Here is a 25,870-nt window from a genome sequence, read left to right as displayed (position 1 = left end):
GTGCAAAGTTGAGCAAGGAGAGAAATATAGAGCTGTTCTTTCACTTACTGTTCGATTTACCCGTAGGTACATTTGGGGCAATACTTAAAAATAAGGATTATTATTGCACAGGTCTGTTTTGATCTTAACCATGGGCTGAGAAATCTGATAGAAATTCAATCAATTTGAATATCCTAACAAGAGTATGTGAAAAGCTTCGGCACCCCAATGAAATCATAATGTATTTAAAAACACAGTTTCCCAAAACCAATAACATTTATTTCGTCAACAATGAAACCTCAAAGCTTCAACTTCAGCTCTTCTACCAAATTTGCCCATACCTTTTCGGCTTGTGTCTGCGAATACTCATAGCTCCAAGCAGTGCAAAACACGATATCCGAATGTTTCACCAAATCGGTATTGCTGACCTGGGCATTTATCCTCTTCTCGGCTTCCTCCTCGGTCAAACCATTTCGTTCCTTCAACCGTTTTATGGCTTCCTCGCGGGGAATTATGCAGGACCAAACTTCGTGACAAGCGGTTTGCCATCCCGCTCGCAACAGCACTGCTGCCTCCATTATGATTATCTGTTTGTTCTGTTTCTCGTACAGATCCTTGATGCGCAGCCTAGCTCGTTCCAAAATGGCGTCCCACAGAATGGTGTTGAGTAAATCCAGCTTATCCGGATTGGAGAAAACAATTTCCCCCAAAGCCTTCCGGTTGATTGATTTGTCATCATTTAAAATATTCAACCCAAAATTATTGATCACCGTTTGGTAGCAATCCTCACCCGGTTGGTAGAGCTCATGGGCGATCTTATCGCAATCGATCACCCCTGCGCCAAGCTTCGCGAAACGGTCCGCCATTTTGCTTTTCCCAGCAGCAACCCCACCGACCAGTCCGATGATGTACGGTTTCGGGCTCAGGTGTGGCTTCACCTCGCGGGGTTTCAGCCGAGTGCCCAGCAGATCCATACGTTGATTGCTGGAACTTATCTTGTCTTCCTTATCTTCAACGGTAAGCTCATCGTCCAGTAGACCGATCGTATGAACCTGCAACTGGTTGAGTCCATTTTTGGCACGCAGTTCATTCACCTTGGCTCCACCACGGGATGTTTCCGTGCTAACGACAATGAGCTGAAAGAGTTGTGAACGGTAACATTTATATATGACTCAATAGAAATAGATAAAGATCGAGGGAATTTAAAGAGTTAAGATCATGTTCGAAAATAATGACGGATTGTTTACTCTAAAGGTGATTTTTTTAATTTAAAGATTCTTTTAAAGCCATTTGCAACACAGCGAATAAATGAGCATTCCTAAACGGCAGAAGCATATACGACAAGTCCCATTATGTATCTATCAATTGGCACGTTTGAATGCGAAATAAATCATAACATGCATAGGTAACTTTTTCCTATGCATGTTAAGGAATAAGTATTGAAACATTTTCAAAAAATAGAAACATATCCATTTAACCATTGGATCAGTGCAATATCTTCCGGACCACAAATGTATATATTTTGCACGCCCTAAAATTTAATCTGGACAACTGTACTAAAACGATTGATAAAACATCCGCCTGTCAAGTGTCAGACAACACGTACTTTTAAAACTCACAATTCCAATCTGAACTTTTCTTGTATATTCTGAAAAGTTTTAGTGATGCTTTCTTTGAAGTGTAATTTCATTAAAAATCTACGTGGTTTATGAAAAGCCTCTCAGGTAAGATTATTATTTTTTATATTTATTAACCTACACAGATAGAAGTATGTTGTGATTTCAAATGTATTATCATGCACATATTTGGAACATGCCAATAAACGCAAAATTCAATGGTTCTTACTGCTCTGTTAAATCGAAATAAATTGAAACTGTTTTTGCATGTTAAATTAAGTCAATGTCAATGTTAGATTTCGAATGTTTATTCGTTTGTTGGGATTGGCTGCAATTTTACACGTCGTTGAATTTTCAAAATTATTTGCTATATAAAGAAGTTCATTATCCAATTAGACTCACATCCATATTCGGATCCGTTGCCGTCGGTCCAAAAGGATCACTTATGGGAACGACTTCGTGTTTCAACGTACGATCCACATCCTCAAGAAACGCTCGAACATCTTCGATTCTCCGTTCCGTCGGTTGAATCAGCTCCCACAGTTTCTTGCTTTTGATCATATTTTCATCCGTCACTCCGATGACCAATCGCTCCTTGGCCAATAGTGCCGCCTGCGACAACAAAACCTTGTGACCGGCATGGATTCGATCGAACGTTCCACCGAGAACGACATTGTTAAATGTCTGGCTGGCATCGCTGGACTCGGCTACATCAATCGAAAACGGCTGCGTACCGAGTTCGATTTCCCGCGAGCCGGGGTACAGCTTCGCTATATCCAACCCATCCCGGTGCGATTCGAGACAGTAGTCGTAGAAGAGGTAGTCAATGTGGCGATCCAAACGGGCGAATTCTTTCAATTTGAGGGAACTTATTAGTATGCGTAAATCCACGTCCGGCCCGAGCACCTTCGGTGAACTTTGATACACAGAGGCAATAAATTGGCTGAAAGTGGTCGATTTTGCTACATCTTGAAACCGTGGATGTAACTGAAGGTAAAGAGTCCCGAGCGCGTACTTCCGAGTGGCAGCCAACGTACTGGCAATGTTGGTCAGATGCACAGCTGTTAGGAGACCCGTTTTCGATGACATCCCTGTGGTACCGGAATTACACTTATATCACATAATAAAAATAATATTAAATGCTGCAGAGATTTGCACGATTGGCGAAAGTACAATTAGACAATCACATATCAAAATTTCATATCATCACTTGGACTTTGGACATACCCGCACATAAAACAAGTATTTTCCGTGTAATGTTATCGTTTCCAATTGGACTGCAAATGCGATGTTTTGTATGATCTTCTTTGATTTGACAGTTGGAAGATAGATTATTATATAGCAATCGTTGCTAAAGGCTGCCTTAGGGCCGATGTCCACGTAGCGGTTTTTAAAGCTGCGTTGACGCAGCGTTACTCGGCGTTGAATCAGGCTATGAATGCACACGACAAGCGGTAATTTGCCGCAAAACTTCTAACGTCAAACCAATCTGTCACGCCACATGTCATCCGCCTGCCAGTTGTTGTCAGTTTGTCATTTTCCATTATGATCCAATATGAATCGAGTTATCGATTCACATAAAGGGGTCGTACACTAATTACGTAAGCACTTATGGGGGGAGGGGGGGTCTGCATATTTCTTACGCTCCATATAAATAAAAAATGATTTGTATGGGAAAAATCTTACATGGGGGGGAGGGGGGTGGGTGTTGAAAAACCCAGAAAAAATGCTTACGTAATTAGTGTACGGTCCCAAAGACATCAAACGTGAAATATTTAAAGAATTACAAATTTAAAAGTTTGATTTTGATTTGTATGAAGCTCATTGCCCCCGAACAAGAATCAATGGGTAATGCTATTAAAAACATGTCATTCCCCAAGTAACCATGAAGCTATATATGCTTGTAAAAAAACACAGACCTTAAAGTTGAATTAAAGTGGAAAAGGGCAATTATAAGACCGAATTAATGGTTCATTACTTTGGCATGTTGAAATAAAGCACCAGTAATGCATCGCTGCATTCGTAATGCGGATTTAGAGTATCGTTGTCTGACAGTTGATAAATAAATGCAACAACACATCGTTAAAACAGATCTAATGCAATTAGCATTTAGCATGCCGATTTGTGATGGATATATGTGCAATATTGTAATGCTTGGTGTTACTTGGGTCGCTTTTACATGCCTATGTAATGGCAGACTAGAGCAAGTAACTCAGTATTATCCCAAAATAAAAAGTTCCATTGATACTATCTACCTATCTAGTAGAGAGTAAAAAAATCAATTCACTGTCGATTTAAGTCACCCATAATCTACTTCTAAAATGAAAAGTTCGAACTTCCGAAATTAATTGTAGAGCTGTGAAATTGAAATCATGCCACACAATCCGAAAACACGTTTTCAATAAAGAGGCAAAAATTTGACATTGCTTTGCTTTATCCCAATATATTTTCTACAATTATAATAAATAATTATTGTTATAATTTCATAATGTTCTTTATTCTTTATTTTCAACTTAAATTTTTTACTTCATAGGGGTAGATTAATCTTGAATAATTGTGGATCCAGACATTTAATTGTTCTTATCTTGAATCCATCATATGTTGTCTTTGGGGTACGATTCTTTATTAATTTAATTTATCGGCTAAATAGGGACGAATCATTTTGTTCTGGAATAAAAATTCATTAAACATTTTGGTCAGATACTGTAGCCGATTTTCACTCCACTGCAACACGGACCGATCGCAATAGCGTTGCCCACAACACTAGAAGAGTCGCACTGATCCCGGAGTCTTACTATGGCTCGCCACCATCTCATCATGTGGTCCCATTTCTTTTTGCAATTGCAATCCACATTGTTTGACGACATCCTTCCGTCAACATTCCTAAAAACATGTTTATCTATCAGCTATAAAAAAGCTAACATATTGGAATCTCGGTATCGAACTTACATTTATTATTTTTCCCATGGAATTGGTATCGTCTGCCTTGGTGTATACAGGGTCCCGCGGAATACACCTTGTTGGTTGAATTTTGCCTGCTCCGTCATTCAGTCCAAAACTGTCACATCGCCGTCTGTTCGGAAATCAATTTATTCTGATAAAGTTGGTACAATCAACGTCACTATCGCGCACATATTTCGGTTGACTTTAACACTATTCGCCAGCCTGGGATGTTTGCTTATCACTTCTTTCCAAAGGTGTGTTGATCACGGCTGGTATTACCATAGGAGCGAAAGAAACACTTGCTGCTCCGAACTATTACTAGCACTATTATTTAAAGAAGTTAGATTTGAAACGTTTTGTTATTTGCAAACTAATTTGCGAAACCAAAATGAACTGATTTGCGAAGTATTTTTGTTTGTTTTGATTTCGCTCTGACAGATTCTTTCTGCAGATTTTCCCACTAGAAATCTTGTTGGAAAGAAAAAGAATAGAGAAATGTCAAAAAAATACTCGCGTGCACGCTGCGTTCCTGTGGGGAAAAGCGGTGACTTTGCGGTAGCTTTCGCCGCAAATGAGACGCGAGTCGACGCCGCGTTAACGCAAGTGCGTGTGCATGATTCTATGTGATGTTGGGTACTTCCTACCGCAAATGCGTGGACGCTGCGTGCACGCAAGTTCAAAACCGCTACGTGGACATCGGCCCTTACACCTCGGGAAAATTTTCCGCCGGAATTTGGTCCCCGTGTATTTTAAAGGGGGCCGGGATTTTTATTTTCCGTGCCCAAATTCCGAAAACATCGCATATGCAAAAATACATGGAGAAAAAATCCGCGGACCAAATTCCCGAGGTGTGAGGCTACCTTAAAGGCTGCCTCACACCTCGGGAAAATTTTCCAGCGGATTTTGAGCCCCGTGTATTTTAAATGGGGCCGGGATTTTGATTTTCCGTGTCCAAATTCCGAAAACATCGCATATGCAAAAATGCATGGGGAAAAAATCCGCGAACCAAATTCCCGAGGTGTGAGGCTACCTTAACTACCTACCTACCAGACTACAATGACGACGACGACGACGACGATAATGACGATAAAGCATCTACGAGCTTAACAGCGGAATCGGACTTCAACGAGGTAATAATGCAAAAATGGCTGGAGGGTCCACTATTGGTTGGGGGTCCACTATTGGGCACTTTACCCTAATTAAATTGTTCATCAAGTCCATCTTAAATCATATAAATTTAAATAGTTTATATCGAGAAAGTCGGGATCATGTTTGTTCAGTTTCCCTTATGGCTAAAACACTGATTTCTAAGAAAATTATTTTAAGCTTTTTAGTGGAATGTCTTCACTTGTCATAAGACGAGTTTACGTATCTGTCAAGATACAATTAAGTGGTGGAATTCAATGGGATTGTACAAACTCTTCTTATGACAAGTGACTGATTTCTAGCTATGAGCTTGCAATCGCACGCATGTCAATTTGGGCTTATATTATAATGATGATCTGAGGCCTACCCCTACCTGGAGGCAAATCATTTTAAAGATCGACGAGATATGTTCTGGCCACGTCCTTACGAAAGCTGAGGATGGAGAGGGATAGTTAGTTGGAATGGTGGTTGGACAAGTAGCACTGCGAATAATTTGATCAAATCTCATGTTCTGTAATGAAGCCCCTTTCGATATGAATGCTAGCAATATAAAAAGGAGCAAGAAAGTGTCTTCAGAATGTGTAGGGGATATGGACGTACTGGCTATTCATTACAGGTAGACAAAACATCACAAGGATGCCCTTATTCGCATTAACTACTCAGGGTAGAGAAAAGCCATCACTGACAACTGGAGCGTGAACCGGATAACTGGTACTCTCACAATATTCACGGCAATAGCAGCAAACGATGCCCTGCGGCGTATTTAGTTCTTTCTAAATAATATTTGGGTTCAAATTCATGTAACGGATGGTTGACAAAATAATTGGAACTCGCTCAACGATTTCGTGCATCTATTATCCAATCAGTTGTAATCTTCAACAGGACTCTCCATGTACAACCAAAATAGCATATTCATCATAGGTAGCAAGCAGCAACGGGTCATCCATGACAGGGATAATATTTTCACTTTCGTTTCAATCTTGGCCATACTGCTTGATAATATGGGTAGTAGTTGATTATTTTCCCCCGCCGGACAACACAGTCTCCGAAAGGGTCGTCTCCGTATCGGATTCAACTGGAGACAAATGTTGGCTGCTGGATTTTCCTTATGCTTCGCTGTCACCACGGTCCTCAGTCGAGTCGTTTCGAAGGAGATCACTTCCACTCCACGACTATAGCTGGAATTCACGCTTACGAATACTTCGACTGCCTTTAGCAACAGAAAACAAAAGTACTGGTGTTCTAGATTTTCCTTTTTTCCATTATTCACTAAATCTTTGTTGGCACCACTATTCGTTTAAAAGTTGTTTAAGATTTTAATTTTTTTTTTACGAAATATATTCGTTTGACAGACGAAGAAACGCGTCCTCTTCTAGCGTAGCCGGAGAGAGGAGCATTGTGACAAATAAGACAATAATTAGGATCGCTTTTGAAATCATTCTTATAGTTTTGTCAAATTTTGCTCGATTTAAATAGTAAAACCTCTTGATGTAGACAACTATTTTAGCTACTTATAATTGATAAAAAAAATATCACTGGGCCTGAGACCTCGTTTTGCCGACATCCATTTAGCCGAACGCAACTTGGCCAAACAACACATTAGGCGAAAAGTCATTAAAACAAATTCTAAACAAATTCTCACTTCTCGTTTCTCACTTGAGACTTATAACTTTACACTTCTCACTCTATATTTGTCTCTTTTCACTGTGAAAGTGACAAGTGACAAGTGACAAGTGAATGTGAGAAGTAAGAAGGGGAAGTGCGAATTGAACAGAAAGAAGCAAACAGTACGAATGAAGAAGGCAGAAGAAGTAAAGAAGAAAAGAGAAAATAGAAAGATCGAAGAAATGAAGTATGAAATAAAAGGAGAGAAGGGGTTATCTTTACATTCAAAGGTTCGATGATGAAGCGGGTAAAACGAGGCCAGCCGCCCTAAAAAAAGCCTCGAAAGCTGCCTAACAGTTGAAAAAATATGTTCAATTCTAAAGTAGGATTGAATGCCTTAAAACGTTTATATTTGAAGTTCAACCTTCGAGTGACTCCCTTATTCTCAGTTTGGCAGCCATAGATTGAACATCCGGAATATTCTGACAAGCACACGCACATGCTCCACACACTAAGTTGTAATTTTTCCAGCTCGGCAAAACAGGCACCGCTGTAACTCAGTAGCTGTTGATGTGCTCTTCCAAAATTAGACATTGTCACATTTTTAGCTTGGCCTTCCATCAATGTTTAATACGACAGATGCGAATCAAGTTTATCTATCTATCTAAGTGCATTTTACGACAAACAGACTCCTAGTTTAAGTGCAATCATCATTTTATTGAAGTAGTATCTTTTACTCAAATTTTGAGTTGTCCCGTTTTTAATGAAAATGAGTCGGATTCGACTCAATTTTGAGTAGTTCATTTTTAGCGTGCATGTATTTTTACATAAGCGATGTTTTCGGGACTTGGACACGGAAAATCAAAATCCCGATCCCATTTAAAATACACGGGGACCAAAATCCGGTGAAAATTTTCCCGAGGTGTAAAGGCTACCTTACACCTCGGGAAAATTTTCCGCCGGATTTTTGCCCCCGTGTATTTTAAAGGGGGCCGGGATTTTGATTTTCCGTGTCCAAATTCCAAAAACATCGTATATGCAAAAATGCATGGGGAAAAATCCGCGGACCAAATTCCCGAGGTGTGAGGTTACCTTAAGGTGGCCTTAAGAGGCCCCACACACGCTCCGACATGTTGTACAACCTTGACTCCGCCCCCAGCAAATATGGTTCGGTCGGAGTAAAGTCGGACCGTCTGTGGGCAAGTTGTACTGTCTAACAGTCGTACAACTTACCCACAGACGGTTCGACTTTACTCCGACCGATCCAAATTTCCTGGGGGCGGAGTCAAAATTGTACAACATGTTGGGACTACAGTGACTATAATAACAGTGCCGTCAAGTGTCAAAATTGGAACAGAATCAGCTGTCAGTTCCATACAAATGCGCATTCCAAACGAGCAGGAGACCTGTCAAACAACTGTCTAACAGTTGTACAACTTACCCACAGACGGTTCGACTTTACTCCGACCGATCCAAATTTCCTGGGGGCGGAGTCAAAATTGTACAACATGTTGGGACTACAGTGACTATAATAACAGTGCCGTCAAGTGTCAAAATTATAACAGAATCAGCTGTCAGTTCCATACAAATGCGCATTCCAAACGAGCAGGAGACCTGTCAAACGTGGAATATGGCGATACTCTTCTTATAGGGCACTGCACGGACTGCTTTGTCTCTTTCTCGCTGCAAAGAAATTAGAAAACAACAAGGCCAGTGAACGTCAAAATTTATGAAGAACGAAAGAGAAAGAGATGTTTCCGTGCAGTGCCCTATTAGGCTTTCAGCGATCGTGTACGTACACGCACGTTTCACTCACACTCTTAAGGCTGGAGCACAATGGATACGTTGCGTTTGCGTTTGAGTTTGCGTATTGCAATCCGTTTGATACGTTTTGTACTATAATACAAAACGTACGCAAAACGGATAAGCAACCCACAATGCATACGGTTTTTGACAGTTAATCAGTTAACATTTATTTGTCGCTGTTGGGTTCCAAATAAGTTATTACGGAATGGATATATGTATCTCTGGCGCTCGAGATTTTGAGCTTTTATTTTTTTAGACAAGTTATTAAAGTATTCAGAAAATTTGAAGGAGAATCACAACTGAATTTTTGGACATTGGAGGATGGAGGTTCATTAAAAATCGTGATTGATTCAGGTGTTTCCTAGGCAAGTTTACCCACAAGTCATTACAGGATTTTTTTGAGAAATTCCTCCGAGAGCTTCTTTAGGAACTTCTTCGTAAAATCCTCCTAGACTTCCTCCGAAAGTACCTCAAGATGTTCCAGAAGTTTCTCCGTAAATTCTTCTAGAAGTTCCTCTAAGAATTCCTCTAGAAATGCCTACAAAATATCCACATGAATTATAAATAGTTTATCTAAAATTACGTCGGGAAGTTTCACCAAGAATTCTTCTGGAAGTTTCTTCAGGAATTTTCCAAAAATTACTCAAAAAATTTCCTTTAGAAGTTTTTATAGGAAGTCCTCTAGAAATTTCTACAGGAATTCCTTCGGAAGTTATTACAAAATAACATTCGGAAAATCCTACGAAAAATCCACTAGGAATTCCTCAGGATGTTCTTCCAGAAACTCCAAAATTTCCCCCAGGAAATGTTCCGGAACATCCTCCAATGATTGCTCTGGAAGTTCATCCAGGAATTGCTTCGGAAGTTCCTCTAGGAATTGCTTCGGAAGCTCTTCCAGGAATTCTTCCGGGAGTTCCTCCAGAATTTCCTCCGGAAGTTCCTATGAGATATCCTCCCGAAGCTCCCCCAGGCATTCCTTCGAAAGTTTCTCCAACAGTTCCCCCCAAAGTTTCTTCAGTAATTCTCCTGCAAGTACCTCCAGGAATTTCCCCAGAAATTCCTCAAAAATTGACTTCGGAAGTTTTTTTTAAATCCTTCAGGAATTTTCGTAAGTTCCTCCGGAAATTCCTCCGCAAATTCCTCCAGAAATTCATCCGGAAGTTCTTCCAGGAATTCCTCCAGAAATTTATGAAAAATTACAAAAAATCATTCCAAAAATCCTCCGAAAATTCCTCTACAAAATCCTCCGGGAAACCATCCAGGAATTCCCCTGGAACTGCCTCCAATCATTCCCCCAGAAATTTTGCAAATATTTCCTCCGGAAGTTGCTCCAGCAGTCACCAGACACCCCCCCACCCCACGAAGTTTCTCCTGGAATTCCCCCCGAAATGCTACAAACAATAACTTCGGAAGTTTTTATAAAAAATCCTACAGAAATTTTCAAAAGTTCCTCCAGGATTCCTCCGGAAATTCCTCCAGAAATTCCTTCGGAAGTTCTTCCAGGAATTCTCCTATAAATTCCTCAAAAGTTACTTCCGAAGCTTCTACAGGGAATCCTCCAGAAATTTGTACAGGAATTCTTTCGGAAATTTCTACAAAAAAAAAAAACATACGGAAATTGCTCTGAAAATTCCTCTGGAAAATCATCCGGAAGTTCCTTCAGGAATTTCTCCGGAAGTTCCTCCAGGAATTTCTCCGGAAGTTCCTCCAGGATTTCCTCCGGAAGTTCCTCCAGAAATTTCTCCGAAATTTCCTCCACAAAATCTTCCGGAAGTTCCTCCAGAATTTCTTCCGAAATTTCCTTCAGAAATTCTTCCGGAAGTTTCTTCGGGAAATCTTCCGCAAGTTCTTTCAGGAATTCCTCCGGAAGTTCTATCAATAATTCTTCCTGAAGTTTCCTGAGGAATTCCTCCGGAAGTTCCTTCAGGAATTCCTCCGAAAGTTCCTCAGGAAAATCCTCCAAGAATTCCTCTGGAAGTTCCTCCGGGAATTTCTCCGGAAGTTCTTTTTGGAATTTATACGGACTTTCCTTCAGGAAATTCTCCGGAAGTTTTTCCAGAAATTCCCCGGGAAGTTCCTTCAGGAATTCCCGGGAATGTTCCTTCAGGAAATGTTCTGGAAGTCCCTGCAGGAAATTCTCCGGAAATTTCTGCTGAAACTCAGGAAGATCCTCCACGAATACCTGCGGTACTTCTTTCAGGAATTTATGCGAGAGTTCCTTAAGGATTCCGAAAGTTACTCCACGAATTCCTCAGAAATATCCTATGAATTCCTCCGCAAATTCATCCAATTTATAAAAAAATACAAAAAATCATTCGGATTCGAAAATTCCTCAAAAAAATCCTCAGGGAGACCCTCCAGGAATTCCCCTGGAACTGCCTCCAAGAATTCCCCCAGAAAATCTTCAAATATTTCCTTTGGAAGTTGCTCCAGCAGTCACCAGCCACCCCCACCTCACGAAGTTTCTCCAGCAATTCTCCCCGAAATGCCACAAACATAACTTCGGAAGTTTTTATAAAGAATCCTAAAGAAATTTTCAAAAGTTCCTCCAAGATTCCTCCGGAAATTCCCCCAGAAATTCCTCCGGAAGTTCTTCCAGCAATTCCTCTATAAATTCCTCAAAAATTTCTTCCGAAGTTTCTACAGGGAACCCTCCAGATTTGAACAGGAATTCTTGCGGAAATTTCTACAGAAAAACATTCGGAAAATGCTCTGAAAATTCCTCTAGGAAATCATCCGGAAGTTTCTCCACAAATTTCTCCGGAAGTTCCTCCAGGAATTTCTCCGGAAGTTCCTCCAGGAATTTCTCCGGAAGTTCCTTCAGCATTTCCTCCGGAAGTTCCTTGAGGATTTCCTCTGAAAGTTCCTCCAGGAATTCCTCTGAAAGTTCCTTCAGGAATTCCTCCGAAAGTTATTCCACGAAATTCTCCGGAAGTTCCTCCAGGAATTCCTACGGAAGTTTCTTCAGAAATTCCTACGGAAGTTCCTCCAGGAATTCCTCCGGAAGTTCCTCCAGGAATCCCTCCGGAAATTCCTCCAGGAATTCCTTCGGAAGTTCCTGCAGGTATTCCTCCGGAAGTTTCTCCGGAAGTTCCTCCAGGAATTCCTCCGGAAGTTCCTCCAGGAATTCCTCCGGAAGTTCCTCCAGGAATTCCTCCAGATGTTCCTCCAGGAATTCCTCCGGAAGTTCCTCCAGGAATTCCTCCGGAAGTTCCTCCAGGAATTCCTCCAGAAGTTCCTCCAGGAATTCCTCCGGAAGTTCCTCCGGGAATTCCTCCGGAAGTTCCTCCGGGAATTCCTCCGGAAGTTCCTCCGGGAATTCCTCCGGAAGTTCCTCCGGGAATTCCTCCGGAAGTTCCTCCGGGAATTCCTCCGGAAGTTCCTCCGGGAATTCCTCCGGAAGTTCCTCCGGGAATTCCTCCGGAAGTTCCTCCGGAAGTTCCTCCGGAAGTTCCTCCATAAATTCTTCTGGAAGTTCCTCCAGGAATTCCTCCGGAAGTTCCCCTAGGGATTCCTCCGGAAGTTCCACCAAGAATTCCTCGGGAAGTTCCTCCAGAAGGTCCTCCAGGAATTCCTCCTGAAGTTCCTTCAGAATTTCTTCCGAAATTTCCTTCAGAAATTCCTACGGAAGTTTCTTCGGGACATCCTCCGCAAGTTTTTTCAGGAATTCCTGGACGAACTTCCGGAGGAATTCCTGGACGAACTTCCGAAGGAAATCCTGGAGGATCTTCCGGAGGAATTCCTGGACGAACTTCTGGAGGAATTCCTGGACGAACTTCCGAAGGAAATCCTGGAGGAACTTCCGGAGGAATTCCTGGAGGAACTTCCGGAGGAATTCCTGGAGGAACTTCCGGGAGAATTCCTGGAGGAACTTCCGGAGGAATTCCTGGAGGAACTTCCGGAGGAATTTTTGGATGAACTTCGCCAGGAAATCCTGGAGGAACCTCCGGAGAAATTCCTGGAGGAATGCCTGGAGGAACTTCCGCAGGAATTTTTGGATTTTTTTGTAGAAACTTCCGAAAGAATTTCTGTCGAAATTTTCGGAGGATCCGCTATAGAAAAAAAAACCATAAGGAAATTTCTAAGGAACTTTTAGAGGAATTCCAGGAGGAACTCCTTCCGATCTTCCAGGGGAAACCATGGAGGGAACTTTAGGGGAGCTCCTGAGGGAACTTACGGAGGAATTTTCTGGAAGCACTTCCGGAAGAAATCCTGGAGGAATAATTCTTTGGAGGACCTTTTGAAAGAATTTTCGGAGGAACTTCCGTAGAAATTCTTGGAAGCACTTCCGGAGGAATTCCTGGAGGCACTTTTAATTCCTTACGTTTCATCTTTCAAATTTCTTGCTATTTCCAACGGAAATTTGAAAAAATGTCTTGTGAAACTTCCTTGGATTTTCCGATAAAATATCTTTCAATTTTCTATGGGCATTCGTTGAAGTTTCCAATCGAAATTTCTTACGATTTCTTATGAAAATTCCTTACGATTTCCCATGCAAACCCCTTGCAGTTTCCCATGAGAAACTCTAACAGTTTCTCATAGTAATTCCTTGCAATTCCTTTTGGAAATTTGTTACAATTTCTTATTGACGTTCTTAACAATTTTCCATGAAATTTCCTAACAGTTTCTTATTGATTTTTCTTACAATTACGTTCACAATTTGCCATGGAAATTTCTTTGAATAGCACTTTTAACAATTTACTGTTGATATTCCCAACAGTTCCTCGTGGATATTCCTTACAAATTCCATTGAAATGCGTCACAAATTTACTAGCAGTTTGCCGATTGAAATCCCTCAAATGTTCTTATAGAAATTCCTCTAGAAATTTCAATGGAAATTCCTTACAATTCTCCATGGTTTCTCATGGAAGTTCCTCTCTGTTCTTGGTTTTCCATGGACATTCCTCAATTTTTTTCATGAAAAATCCCATAACAGTTTCTCATGGAAATTTCTTACAATTTCCCATAAAAATTCCATTTAATTTTCCTTAGAAATTCGTTTCTATTTTCAATAGAGATCCCTTGTAATTTGCCATCGGTATTATTTAAATAATTTCTATGGAAGTTCATACATTTTCCTATGGAAATTCCTAACAATTTACGATGGAAATCCCTATCAAATGTTAATGGAAATTTCTTACAAATGCCCGACGAAATTCCTTCCATTTCCCGTTCAAATTCCTCGCAATTTCGTATGGAAGTTCCTTACAATTTCCCCTGAAAAGTCATCATCATCATTTTCTCGTTATTTGTTTATTTATTTGACGCAAGCCTGTCCGCAAAGTTTGAGATTGTTCAAATGGTGCGGACAGGTTTGCGGTTTACCTTGCGTTTAGTACAATCCGCAAACTCATTCCGGATGCATTGTGCGTTGCTACGTTTGACTGCATGTATTCAAACTAGCTGTCAAATTTCCGGATTGCCTTCCGGATCCATTGTGCGCCGGCCTTTACTCGGCTTGTTTGCAACCACGAGCAGCTGTCACGGCAAAATCAAATGGGATTGTTTGCAACCACGAACCTGCGTTCGTGTTGGTGAGAAATGTCGGCGAGACCCTAATAGGACTCTAGTCGGGACGTGTGTGGGGCCCCTAATATGTGCGACAAAGACCGTAACCTTACCACAAATACACGACTTTTTTCCAATAAGAATCAAATAATAAACTATTTAGAACAGTTTTAGTACACTTATACTCTACACTGATAAAAGTTATGTAGTAAAACCAACAACATACATATGTTTGTTGGAACTATATCACAAAATAGTAATCTCAACTATCATCAATTTAAAAACATTCACACTGTAGTTGACATAACCATGAAAAATGTATTATTTTACCATGCCAAATAGTCAGTTTAACTAATAGTTATTTTGAGAAAAAATATCTCATCGAGCTGTCATAAAAAAACGCAGGAGATGGATACGGATAAAGATGATTCTTTTCTCAAATAAAGGAATTTAAACTTATTGATCAGCTTAGCGGTTTTCGCATTCAGACTGCGGAAAGCCAGCTCGGTAAGTAGAAACAGATCAAGTAATAAATAATACATATGTATCTCACAATGTTGCTCGGGTTTTTGCAGATGACTACTTTTGCGAGGAGGAGCTCGCCAAACCACGCATGAAAGCAAAACTGTCCAGAATATTGTTGCCACCAACATGGAATGCATTTTCATTAAATTACTACCGCAATGACTGAAACTGGAAATGTGTATGCTACCTCTGGCCGCGGTCCGCTGGTCGTCTTTGATAATGGTGCCCGAGATGGTGCCAGAAACTTGTGGATGGATTACTGTTTTCAAACGCCATTATTGGAAATATGAAAGGTGCCAAATTGTTTTAATACCTCAATGACATTCAACAGGATCAATTCTTTCAAAAATTATAAGACCACACAAATATGCTAATAAAAGGTGTAAACTAAAAAAGAAATCAAATACATAATGAGTATGAAATGCATTTCTGTATTCTGTGCCCCTACCGTGAATAGTAAATCCTTATTCTTTACAGTTAAACCTACCATGTTGAACGTCGTTTCACATAGTAGTATTGATGATAACATAGTCAAATAAACAACAATTCTTCTCTGCGACAACATAGTAAAATTTACATCAAATACGGTTGTTCTAAATACGCGTTGCGTTCTGCACAAATCAAGTGGTGAAATGTTTTTAATTTTACCCTCGATATAGTACACATTACTATGGTCTTTCTTTCAGTGTATACTCATTATTGTCAGTTGAGTTGTTTGTGTCTCTTATCAATTAAAGACGCGGTTTTATTTCGTTATCAGTGCTTCAGGGAAATTCTAATAATAGTTCGATAAACGAATAGCGTTTTTAAATAAAACCAGATATGCCTTCAGCCATGCCCTACACGGACGTACATCGTGCGTTTCTGCAATCCATATCTCACCATGGGACGATGAGTGCTAAACATGCCTTCAAGACGCTACAGTGCATATATGCGAAATGTAAGTGATTACTCATTACCGTTAACCATTAAACATTCAAATTAGCTTCATTTTCGTTAAACAACTCCCAATGTTTAAGACCATGACAGCGAAGAGCTCCCCACGCCAGACGACATCCCGGACGTGGTAGCCTCCATCAATGGAAAAATCCACCGATACGACCAGAAGATTTGCTTCGTCCACTTCGAACCCAACGCTACGGACTTCTACGTTTTCTGCAATCAAGTTGATTCGCCGATCGATCGGTTGCAGAACTACTACACCGAATCGGAGACGGCTCTGTTCCGGTTGATCCTAAGGGAGATGGCCACCAGTGAAGGGCACAAGCTGAAGCCAATTGTTTGTCTCAACCTGACGTCGGAAATCCATCAGGGAAAGCAGCTCAACAAGATGCGAGCTGAAGAACTGTTGGAGCAGTGGGAAAGGTTTGGTTATTTCGTCCTGCTGGATGGGATGTGGCATTTTGGACCGAAGACGGCTGGAGAGTTCGATCGGTATCTAACGGCTAACTATTCGGACCACATTCAGCACTGCAAGCTGTGCAAGGAATCGGTGTTCTATGTAAGTCGAATGGACGATGAACGAATGGGTGTATTTATAAAGTTAGAGTATCAATCATGGTTTGAACCAAAATGAAGGCGTTCGACGAGTCGCCGAAACTAGGACTAATTATTATCAATTCAGTAGAAAACCGAAATGGGCGATTAGCGAAGTTGGATTTTTCTCACATTCCGTACTCTAAACATAACTTCGGAAATGGAGCGCTGGTAAAAATGTATACGGTTTATGTAAGGTTCCTATGTAGAACTGTATAAAATCTGTCATCCGCTGGTTGAGTGTAAATGTAAGTAATATGCTCCATTGCTCCAATTAGGTCCATCAGTGCTTCAGTTCAAATCATAATAGATTTTAGTTTGAATTTGAACCATGATCAGTTTTCAGCTTATTTAAATGTTACAAAATTCCTTTTTAAAACTTGTTTTGTCAATCGGTTCTTGGGAAATAATGGCTTTCTTTTGATATATTAATCTTACTCTTGTGCCATAAGATGAGTCTTTTACGAACTTTTTGAAATGGTGCCACTGGCGCAAATTCAAGACATTTTTGAATCGCTTCATATTAATACTTAAATGTACCTCTATCACTTCCAATATTCCTGAATGTGATATTCATACTTTTTAGGTTAATTTCCTACCAACGAGATGCTAATTTCGACTTATTTCAAACCATGATACACTTTTGCCCTAGCTCAAACCATGATTGGATACCCTACATGCGCAAACTGGTTTAAATGTTTTGTTTCGTTTTTTTTTATCCACAGGGTGTCCAATGTCAGAAGTGTCCTGATTCATTCCATAAGGATTGTATGAAAAAGTATCTAAAACGTTTAACAACTTGTCCTGGATGTAAAACCTTGTGGTCTACACCTTTGTAGTAAATTTTATTGATACGTTGTGTAAGTAGGTTTTAGTACATCTTGTTCTCTATTATTTTACTACATCATTGATTAATTGTGTATGGTAATTGTGGTCTTAATAAAAACAATTTAGCTTTTTCATATTGTTTTCAATATTCGAATATTATTTAAACATCACTGAGCATAATATTAACTATTTGATTTTTGCTATCCAACTTTACACGCTCGGTTATGGTGACTGGCGAGTGCGGTAGTATCAATTTTCACAAAACTGGCGTTTGTCAAAAGGGAGATGACCTCTGTAGTAAACTCGACTAATCAATTAAACATTGATTTCTATAGCATAACGGTACACACTTATTCTCAACTCACTTGTTCGGCAATTTTTATTCACGGTTGTGCTTCGTAAATCATGAAAAATACCGAGAAAGTCAGCTATTCCAATGGAAATTACCGATTTTCTGTAAACGTTTTCATACGTTACTGTATAATACTCTGTACTGAAGAAACTATGCAAGGCGGAGTATAGGGATGATGGCGATATGGAAGGACACCTATTTAGAATGGATGAGTCGCAAGTCTGTCAAACGCTGGACAAGAGTTGGAACCAAGTCTCAAAGTTGCGATGGTGCTGAAGAGCATGCCGGACTCTTTCGATACTCTCACTACAGCACTCGAAAGCCGATCCGATCAAGAACTAACTATGGATTTGGTTAAAAGAAAGCTGCTTGATGAAGCTCAGAAGCGAGCTGAAAAATCTCATCATGGAGAAACCATTTTACGGGCAGGTGGTGATAGAGGAAAAGGAAGCATTATTTGTCATAACTGCAACCTGCAACAAACCAGTGCATATGAAGCGCGTATGTCTTTTACTGAAGTCCGGAAATTATCCCAATCATCCGCATAATGGAAAGAAGTCAAAAACTACATCCAAGGGCAAAAGTGCAAGAATTGGCAAATATACGTCGTTCGCTTTTATGGCCGGCGGAGATAAAAACTTTTTTTTTTTTTGTGTCTTTATTAAAGAGACTTTTAGCCCGAGGCTGGCTCGTCTCCGAGATAAAAACTTTTCCAAGGCATGGATCGTTGATTCAGGAGCGACATCGCATATGTGTGCCGACCGTACATTTTTTGATAAACTGGAGAACAGTTCGGGAGTATCCATTACTTTGGCCGACGGTAACAAGACGTACGTGAAGGGTATCGGTTCCGGTAAACTGTTATGCTATAATGATCAAGGCAAAGAAAATGTAATTGAATTGTCCGATGTATACTACGTTCCTGAGTTGGAGTCAAACCTGATATCAGTAAGCAGATTAATTGACAAAGGAGCAGAAGTCTATGTACTTTACGAAGTTCAGTGGGTGTTTTATCAAGAGCAGGGAAAGCGTTGCAGCCGTCGCACGTAAAGCCGGTGGACTGTTCCACCTGGAATTAGCAAAGCAACAAAGAATGCAGAATCCATATGTGGCACCGGAAGCTAGGGCATCGTGACCCCGAAGCAATTAGGCTTAGTGAGTGAAGATTTAGCTACGGGCATGGCCATTCGCAAATGTGACGTTCAGCAACCTTGCGAATGTTGTATTCAAGGTAAACTACCACCACGACTACCGTTTCCGAAAAAAGCAACAAGTAAATCATCAAAGATACTGGATCTCGTTCATACAGATATCTGTGGACCAATGAATACAATGTCACCGGGAGGTTCAAGATATTTTCTTACAATGATCGATGATTTCAGTCGATACACCTTTGTATATTTTCTCAAGCGTAAATCAGAAGCCGTTGACAAAATCGAAGAGTATGTGAGCGTGGTACACAATCGTCGAAATGGCACGCTGTATGATCCTTGATGCGAAGATGGATTTTCGATTTTGGGCCGAAGCAGTAAATACAGCGGTACATTTGGAAAACATCTTGCCATCACGTTCAGTAAACAAGACTCCATACGAGCTATGGTTCAACAAGAAACCAGACTATGGAAATTCACAAAGGTTCGGATGTCCGGCTTTTGTCCACGTGCCCAAAGTGAAGCGGACTAAGCTTGAACCAAAGGCTATCAAGCTAACATTTGTCGGATATTCTGATTATCACAAGGCTTTCCGTTTTATCGACCAAGTTACGAATGACATAGTGATTAGTAGAGATGCGCGGTTCGTTGAAAATGCAGAAGCAGATAATCATAAAAGTAAACCATTCCCAACAGTCATAGAGCATCAGTCGAATATTTATCATGACACGCCAGAAAAAATGAGCCGAATCAAGATAATGAGAATGTCGATCATACTTTTGAGGAAGAGGAATTTTCAACGTCTTCCGATTCAAGTTTGTATGATTCAACCTGTGAAATAGAAGATGATGTAAATGATAGTGCCGTAGCCACGGGGGTGGTTTTGAGCATACCCCCCCCCCCCCCCCCCTAAAGACAAAATTTTTAGAGGAAATTTTTTTTTCGAAAGAAAAAATGTTCGGAAAACCCCGCCCAGACCAATTTTCTGGCTACGCCACTGGTAAATGAAACTGAAATAGTAACACCACGAAGATCAAGTCGCAGCACAAGAGGAACATTGCCTTAGCGTTTTCGTGAGACAACGGGCATGTTGCGGAAAATTGATCCAGAGCCAAGAACGTACAAGGAAGCGATTGAAAGCCCAGAAGCAGAACTGTGGGTGGCAGCAATGAACGATGAAATGAAATCCCTGACTGAAAACCAAACTTGGACCCTGACGAACTTACCCGAAAATCGTAAAGTCGTGGGCTGTAAATGGACTTTCAAGCGCAAACTCGACGAGGATGGGAACATCGTATGGTACAAGGCCCGTTAAGTGGCTCAAGGTTTTTCTCAAATGTACGGGACAAATTTCGACGAAGTGTTCGCTCCAGTAGTTCGCCAAGTAACTTTCAGAACTTTGCTGACAGTTGCAGGCCAGAGGAACATGTTGGTGAAACACGCTGATGTGAACACTGCGTATCTACATGGAGAAATGGAAGAAGCAGTTTACATGAAACAACCGCCTGGATATACATCAGCACATTCTAATGCCGTATGTTTGCTCCATAAAGGTCTGTATGGACTTAGACAAGCTGGATGTATTTGGAACAAAAAGATTGATAGTGTTCTCAAGAAGATGAACTTCGTACAGTCCACTAACGATCCATGTCTTTATATGCGAAGCAGCAGAGAAGGAAATATATATCTCGTGATTTATGTGGATGACATCGATATTGCGTGTTACAACGAAGAGGAGTACGAGAACATCATGAAAGACTTGAATATGCTTCACCGTTACTTCTTTGGGCAACATCAAGCATTTTCTCGGCATTCAGGTACAGTACGATGGATTGGATTTGGATTGGATTTGGATTAGATTTGGATTTGGATTAGATTTGGATTTGGATTAGATTTGGATTTGGATTGGATTTGGATTTGATTTTGATTGGATTAAGATTGGATTTGGATTGGATTTGGATCAGATATGGATTGGATTTGGATAGAGTTTGGATTTAAATTATATTTGGATTGGATTAGCATTGGATTTGGTTTGGATTGAATTTGGATTAGCATGTATTTTCTTATCATTATTAGGTTGTTCCTCAATCTTATTAGTAATAAAGTTTAACGCCGCTTAGTTTTGGATTGCATTTGGGTAAGATTTGGAATGTTTTTTGGAAGAAATTGTCATTGTATTTGACAAACAAAAGAAGGTTTCAAAAATTTGTTGTTCTCTAATCATCCAACGAAAGTATGAATCACGTTCTATTTTTCGCGGCCCACAGTTTGGGAACCCACACTCTAAATCATTGTTCTGGTATTAAAACCATGATATTAAGTCAAGTTTATTTTGGTGTGCAGTTTTCAATGGAGTTAACCGGTTGCTCAATTGCAACCGATGTTCGCTTTTGTCGCATTTAAATAACCCAGGAGAAAAACAAGCATGGCATCCTATGCTAGAAGATTTTTTTTTGCGTTTTTTAATGAAAGAAGAAGGGAAATGTGGGGTTTGAGTAAAATGCCTTCAGCGTGTTATAATAGATTCACACATCAGCGTGTCAATCGGTGAGCAGCAAGCCATGATTCTGCCTCTTCCAATCAGTCCTCCGCGGCGTGCACACGCATCCACGGGGAGCCGCCGTCATAACTTCGTTCCGGCCATTAAGGGCTACATAGGTACCACACATGTTTCAGCAGCAGAACAAAGGGAACCGAACCGACAATCTTTATCTTGAAACTAAAACATCTTTTATACGTACAGCAATTCGAAAACTATTGTCTATTTTGAAGTAAAAATATTTTTGAAAAATCTGAGAGCATCTTTCTAATTTTAGATTATTTAGACATAAAACAGTTATAAACGCTAGGAATATTCAATTTTATAAATCCAAAAAAAGAAAAAACTATCGTGACGAAGTTATTTTCAGAGTGACAAAATAACGCCATTCCTACTGATCTCCGTAATACAGGCATCTGTGTGTGTGTGCGTCATCCTCTATTCCTCACCCATCTGGGGGCGTTGATCAAGTAGTACTACGAATAATTTGATCAGATCGTATGCTCCGTTATGGTGCCCTTTTTGTTACGAAGACTAGTACTACAAAAAGGATTCACTTCTGAAGCACGAAATGTTTCTTCAGAAAGTGTAGGGAATGGGATGTACTAGTTGTTCATAACAGGTACAGCAGAACTTCACAAGGACGCCCTTATTCGTACTATCTACTAAGGAAGTAGAAGGTCGAGAAGAGCCACCGTTGCTCACTAAAGCGTGAACCGGATACCTGGGACTCCCACAATATCCGCGGCAATAGCAGCAAACGATGCCCTGTACGTATTTAGTGGTTATTTTTATGAGTATTTGAATTGATAAAACGATGAAGGTTAGAAATATAAAGAGCTACTATGTGTACATCAATTTAGATCGTCCACCACAAATTCAATTAGTTATGATTATAATAGTAAGTTTTCTAAATACATTTTAGCTTCAAAAATAGAACTACCATAAATACAGTCAGATCTGCAAGAGTCTAATTAAGAGATCATCCATTCATGAAAATATGAGGAAAAAGAAGTAATATAGAGAGCATAACAAATATAACCACATTATAAAACTGAAGAATACAATGTTCACAATAAACATAATAAGAGGTTCAGAGATTATATCAAGCTATAGAATATAAGAGTGAAAGTTACTTGCAAATGCAATTTCTTTAAGACAAAGGAATTGATTGATTGGCAAGAAAACTAAATTGTAAGAGACCTTTTTGAACAAATTTTTATCCGACCTCCAAACTGTCGGTGAGAGCGATGATTCAATCTAACTTTAGACCCATTGACGTTAATTAATACTGCTAGTATTGGTAGAATGTGGGGGCAGCAGGGACTTTGTCCAAGGGCTTGACGATCCCTCCCCAGGCCATCTGCGAGTTGTGGCGCCTGCCTAGGACGTGGTGGGGTTTGACAGTGGGCCCTGTTAAACCTCTATAAAAAGCTGCATGTATCCGCAAGTAGGCTCCGCCAAAGCGACCGTGTGCCGCTCAAAGCGCACAAGCCCAAGTCCTGGTGTTAGGTGGGACGCTAAACAGCCCTGACACGACGGCCCTCCGGCGAGACAGGAGGTTTGCGCAGGCCCAATAAGCCGCCTGGGAAACCAATAGGCGACGAATAAAGGATCACGATTGGAAGCTTGGAACATGGAACTGCAAGTCGCTAGGTTTCGCAGGTTGCGACAGGATGATCTACGATGAATTACATCCCCGCAACTTCGACGTCGTGGCGCTGCAGGAGATTTGCTGGACAGGGCAGAAAGTGTGGAAAAGCGGGCATCGGGCGGCTACCTTCTACCAAAGCTGTGGCACCAACAACGAGCTGGGAACCGGCTTCATAGTGCTGGGAAAGATGCGCCAACGCGTGATTGGGTGGCAGCCAATCAACGCAAGGATGTGCAAGCTGAGGATTAAAGGCCGTTTCTTCAACTATAGCATCATCAACGTGCACTGCCCACACGAAGGGAGACCCGACGACGAGAAAGAAGCGTTCTACGCACAGCTGGAGCAGACATACGATGGATGCCCACTGCGGGACGTCAAAATCGTCATCGGTGACATGAACGCGCAGGTAGGAAGGGAGGAAATGTATAGACCGGTCATCGGACCGGATAGTCTGCACACCGTATCGAACGACAACGGCCAACGATGCATAAACTTCGCAGCCTCCCGCGGAATGGTAGTCCGAAGCACCTTCTTTCCCCGCAAGAATATCCACAAGGCCACATGGAGATCACCTAACCAAGAAACGGAAAACCAAATCGACCACGTTCTAATCGACGGTAAATTCTTCTCCGACATCACGAACGTCCGCACTTAACGCAGTGCGAATATTGAATCCGACCACTACCTCGTTGCAGTTTGCCTGCGCTCAAAACTCTCGACGGTGTACAACACGCGTCGAAGTCGGACGCCGCGGCTTAATATTGGGCGACTACAAGACGGTAGGCTAGCCCAAGAATACGCGCAGCAGCTGGAAGTGGCACTCCCAACGGAAGAGCAGCTAGGCGCAGCGTCTCTTGAAGATGGCTGGAGAGATATTCGATCCGCCATTGGTAGCACCGCAACCGCTGCACTTGGCACGGTGCCTCCGGATCGGAGAAACGACTGATATGACGGCGAATGTGAGCAGTTAGTAGAAGAGAAGAATGCAGCATGGGCGAGATTGCTGCAACACCGCACGAGGGCGAATGAGGCACGATATAAACAAGCGCGGAACAGACAAAACTCGATTTTCCGGAGGAAAAAGCGTCAGCAGGAAGATCGAGACCGTGAAGAGACGGAGCAACTGTACCGCACTAATAACACACGAAAGTTCTATGAGAAGTTGAACCGTTCACGTAAGGGCCACGTGCCACAGCCTGATATGTGCAAGGACATAAACGGGAACCTTCTTACGAACGAGCGTGAGGTGATCCAAAGGTGGCAGCAGCACTACGAAGAGCACCTGAATGGCGATGTGGCAGACGAAGATGGCGGTATGGTGATGGACCTAGGGGAACGCGCGCAGGACATAATTCTACCGGCCCCGGATCTCCAGGAAATCCAGGAGGAGATTGGCCGGCTGAAGAACAACAAAGCCCCTGGGGTTGACCAACTACCAGGAGAGCTATTTAAACACGGTGGTGAGGCACTGGCTAGAGCGCTGCACTGGGTCATTACCAAGATTTGGGAGGAGAAAGTTTTGCCGCAGGAGTGGATGGAAGGTGTCGTGTGTCCCATCTACAAAAAAGGCGATAAGCTGGATTGTAGCAACTACCGCGCAATCACATTGCTGAACGCCGCCTACAAGGTACTCTCCCAAATTTTATGCCGTCGACTAGCACCAATTGCAAGGGAGTTCGTGGGGCAGTACCAGGCGGGTTTTATGGGCGAACGTTCCACCACGGACCAGGTGTTCGCCATTCGCCAAGTACTGCAGAAGTGCCGCGAATACAACGTGCCCACACATCATCTATTCATCGACTTCAAAGCCGCATATGATACAATCGATCGGGACCAGCTATGGCAGCTAATGCACGAAAACGGATTTCCGGATAAACTGACACGGTTGATCAAAGCGACGATGATCGGGTGATGTGCGTAGTTCGAGTTTCAGGGGCAATCTCGAGTCCCTTCGAAACCCGCAGAGGGTTACGGCAAGGTGATGGTCTTTCGTGTCTGCTATTCAACATCGCTTTGGAAGGGGTAATACGAAGAGCAGGGATTAACACGAGTGGCACAATTTTCAATAAGTCCGTCCAGCTATTTGGCTTCGCCGACGACATAGATATTATGGCACGTAACTTTGAGAAGATGGAGGAAGCCTACATCAGACTGAAGAGGGAAGCCAAGCGGATCGGACTAGTCATCAACACGTCGAAGACGAAGTACATGATAGGAAGAGGTTCAAGAGAAGACAATGTGAGCCACCCACCGCGAGTTGGCATCGGTGGTGACGAAATCGAGGTGGTAGAAGAATTTGTGTACTTGGGCTCACTGGTGACTGCCGAAAATGATACCAGCAGAGAAATTCGGAGGCGTATAGTGGCTGGAAATCGTGCATACTTTGGACTCCGCAAGACGTTTCGATCGAATAGAGTTCGCCGCCGTACCAAACTGACCATCTACAAAACGCTCATTAGACCGGTAGTCCTCTACGGACACGAGACCTGGACGTTGCTCGTGGAGGACCAACGCGCACTCGGAGTTTTCGAAAGGAAAGTGCTGCGTACAATCTATGGTGGGGTGCAGATGGCGGACGGTACATGGAGGAGGCGAATGAACCACGAGTTGCATCAGCTGTTGGGAGAACCATCCATCGTTCACACCGCGAAAATCTGACGACTGCGGTGGGCCGGGCACGTA

At 41.7% G+C, this 25,870-nt stretch overlaps 3 protein-coding genes and 1 long non-coding RNA gene across 6 annotated transcripts; 2 read left to right on the top strand and 2 right to left on the bottom strand.

The window, feature by feature from the left end:
- Nucleotides 1–223: 223 nt before the first annotated feature.
- LOC134208285 (bifunctional coenzyme A synthase) lies at nucleotides 224–2,813 on the bottom strand. The gene is made up of 2 exons (XM_062684307.1): nucleotides 1,998–2,813; nucleotides 224–1,115 (listed from the first exon to the last, which is right to left on the bottom strand). Exons 1-2 carry the CDS (start codon nucleotides 2,682–2,684, stop codon nucleotides 279–281), a joined length of 1,524 nt encoding a protein of 507 aa, XP_062540291.1. The 5' UTR covers nucleotides 2,685–2,813; the 3' UTR covers nucleotides 224–278.
- Nucleotides 2,814–4,011: 1,198 nt separating this feature from the next.
- LOC134208284 (uncharacterized) lies at nucleotides 4,012–5,170 on the bottom strand. 3 transcript variants are annotated; one of them, XR_009978592.1, is made up of 3 exons: nucleotides 4,545–5,163; nucleotides 4,333–4,478; nucleotides 4,012–4,262 (listed from the first exon to the last, which is right to left on the bottom strand). It is a non-coding gene; the product is annotated as an uncharacterized LOC134208284 (long non-coding RNA). The 3 variants fall into 3 exon arrangements; XR_009978593.1 differs by having other exon boundaries at nucleotides 4,012–4,494; nucleotides 4,545–5,170; XR_009978591.1 differs by having other exon boundaries at nucleotides 4,012–4,478; nucleotides 4,545–5,170.
- Nucleotides 5,171–12,073: 6,903 nt separating this feature from the next.
- Nucleotides 12,074–12,661, top strand: LOC134205095 (circumsporozoite protein-like; the record flags this gene model as incomplete). Its single annotated transcript, XM_062680012.1, has 1 exon — nucleotides 12,074–12,661. A coding segment is annotated over one exon (588 nt), but the record flags the coding sequence as incomplete, so codon positions are not given.
- A 3,160-nt stretch (nucleotides 12,662–15,821) lies between these two features.
- LOC134208282 (non-structural maintenance of chromosomes element 1 homolog) lies at nucleotides 15,822–17,638 on the top strand. Its single transcript, XM_062684306.1, has 3 exons — nucleotides 15,822–16,068; nucleotides 16,148–16,629; nucleotides 17,390–17,638. Exons 1-3 carry the CDS (start codon nucleotides 15,951–15,953, stop codon nucleotides 17,501–17,503), a joined length of 714 nt encoding a protein of 237 aa, XP_062540290.1. The 5' UTR covers nucleotides 15,822–15,950; the 3' UTR covers nucleotides 17,504–17,638.
- The last annotated feature ends 8,232 nt before the right edge of the window (nucleotides 17,639–25,870 follow it).

Source organism: Armigeres subalbatus, chromosome 1 (assembly GCF_024139115.2).
Source record: "Armigeres subalbatus isolate Guangzhou_Male chromosome 1, GZ_Asu_2, whole genome shotgun sequence".
Lineage (NCBI taxonomy): Eukaryota > Metazoa > Arthropoda > Insecta > Diptera > Culicidae > Armigeres > Armigeres subalbatus.
The sequence above is the reverse complement of the archived record's forward strand: the minus strand, read 5'-3'. Positions and strand labels throughout refer to the sequence as shown.

Excerpts from the sequence above, each read along its gene's own strand:
- LOC134208285 (XM_062684307.1), bottom strand. The coding sequence starts at position 2,684 with ATGTCATCGAAAACGGGTCTCCTAACAGCTGTGCATCTGACCAACATT. Across the intron at positions 1,116-1,997 it reads CAACGGATCCGAATATGGAT|CTCATTGTCGTTAGCACGGA; the intron begins GTGAGTCTAATT and ends CAACTCTTTCAG.
- LOC134208282 (XM_062684306.1), top strand. The coding sequence starts at position 15,951 with ATGCCTTCAGCCATGCCCTACACGGACGTACATCGTGCGTTTCTGCAA. Across the intron at positions 16,069-16,147 it reads ACAGTGCATATATGCGAAAT|ACCATGACAGCGAAGAGCTC; the intron begins GTAAGTGATTAC and ends CCAATGTTTAAG. Across the intron at positions 16,630-17,389 it reads GCAAGGAATCGGTGTTCTAT|GGTGTCCAATGTCAGAAGTG; the intron begins GTAAGTCGAATG and ends TTTTATCCACAG.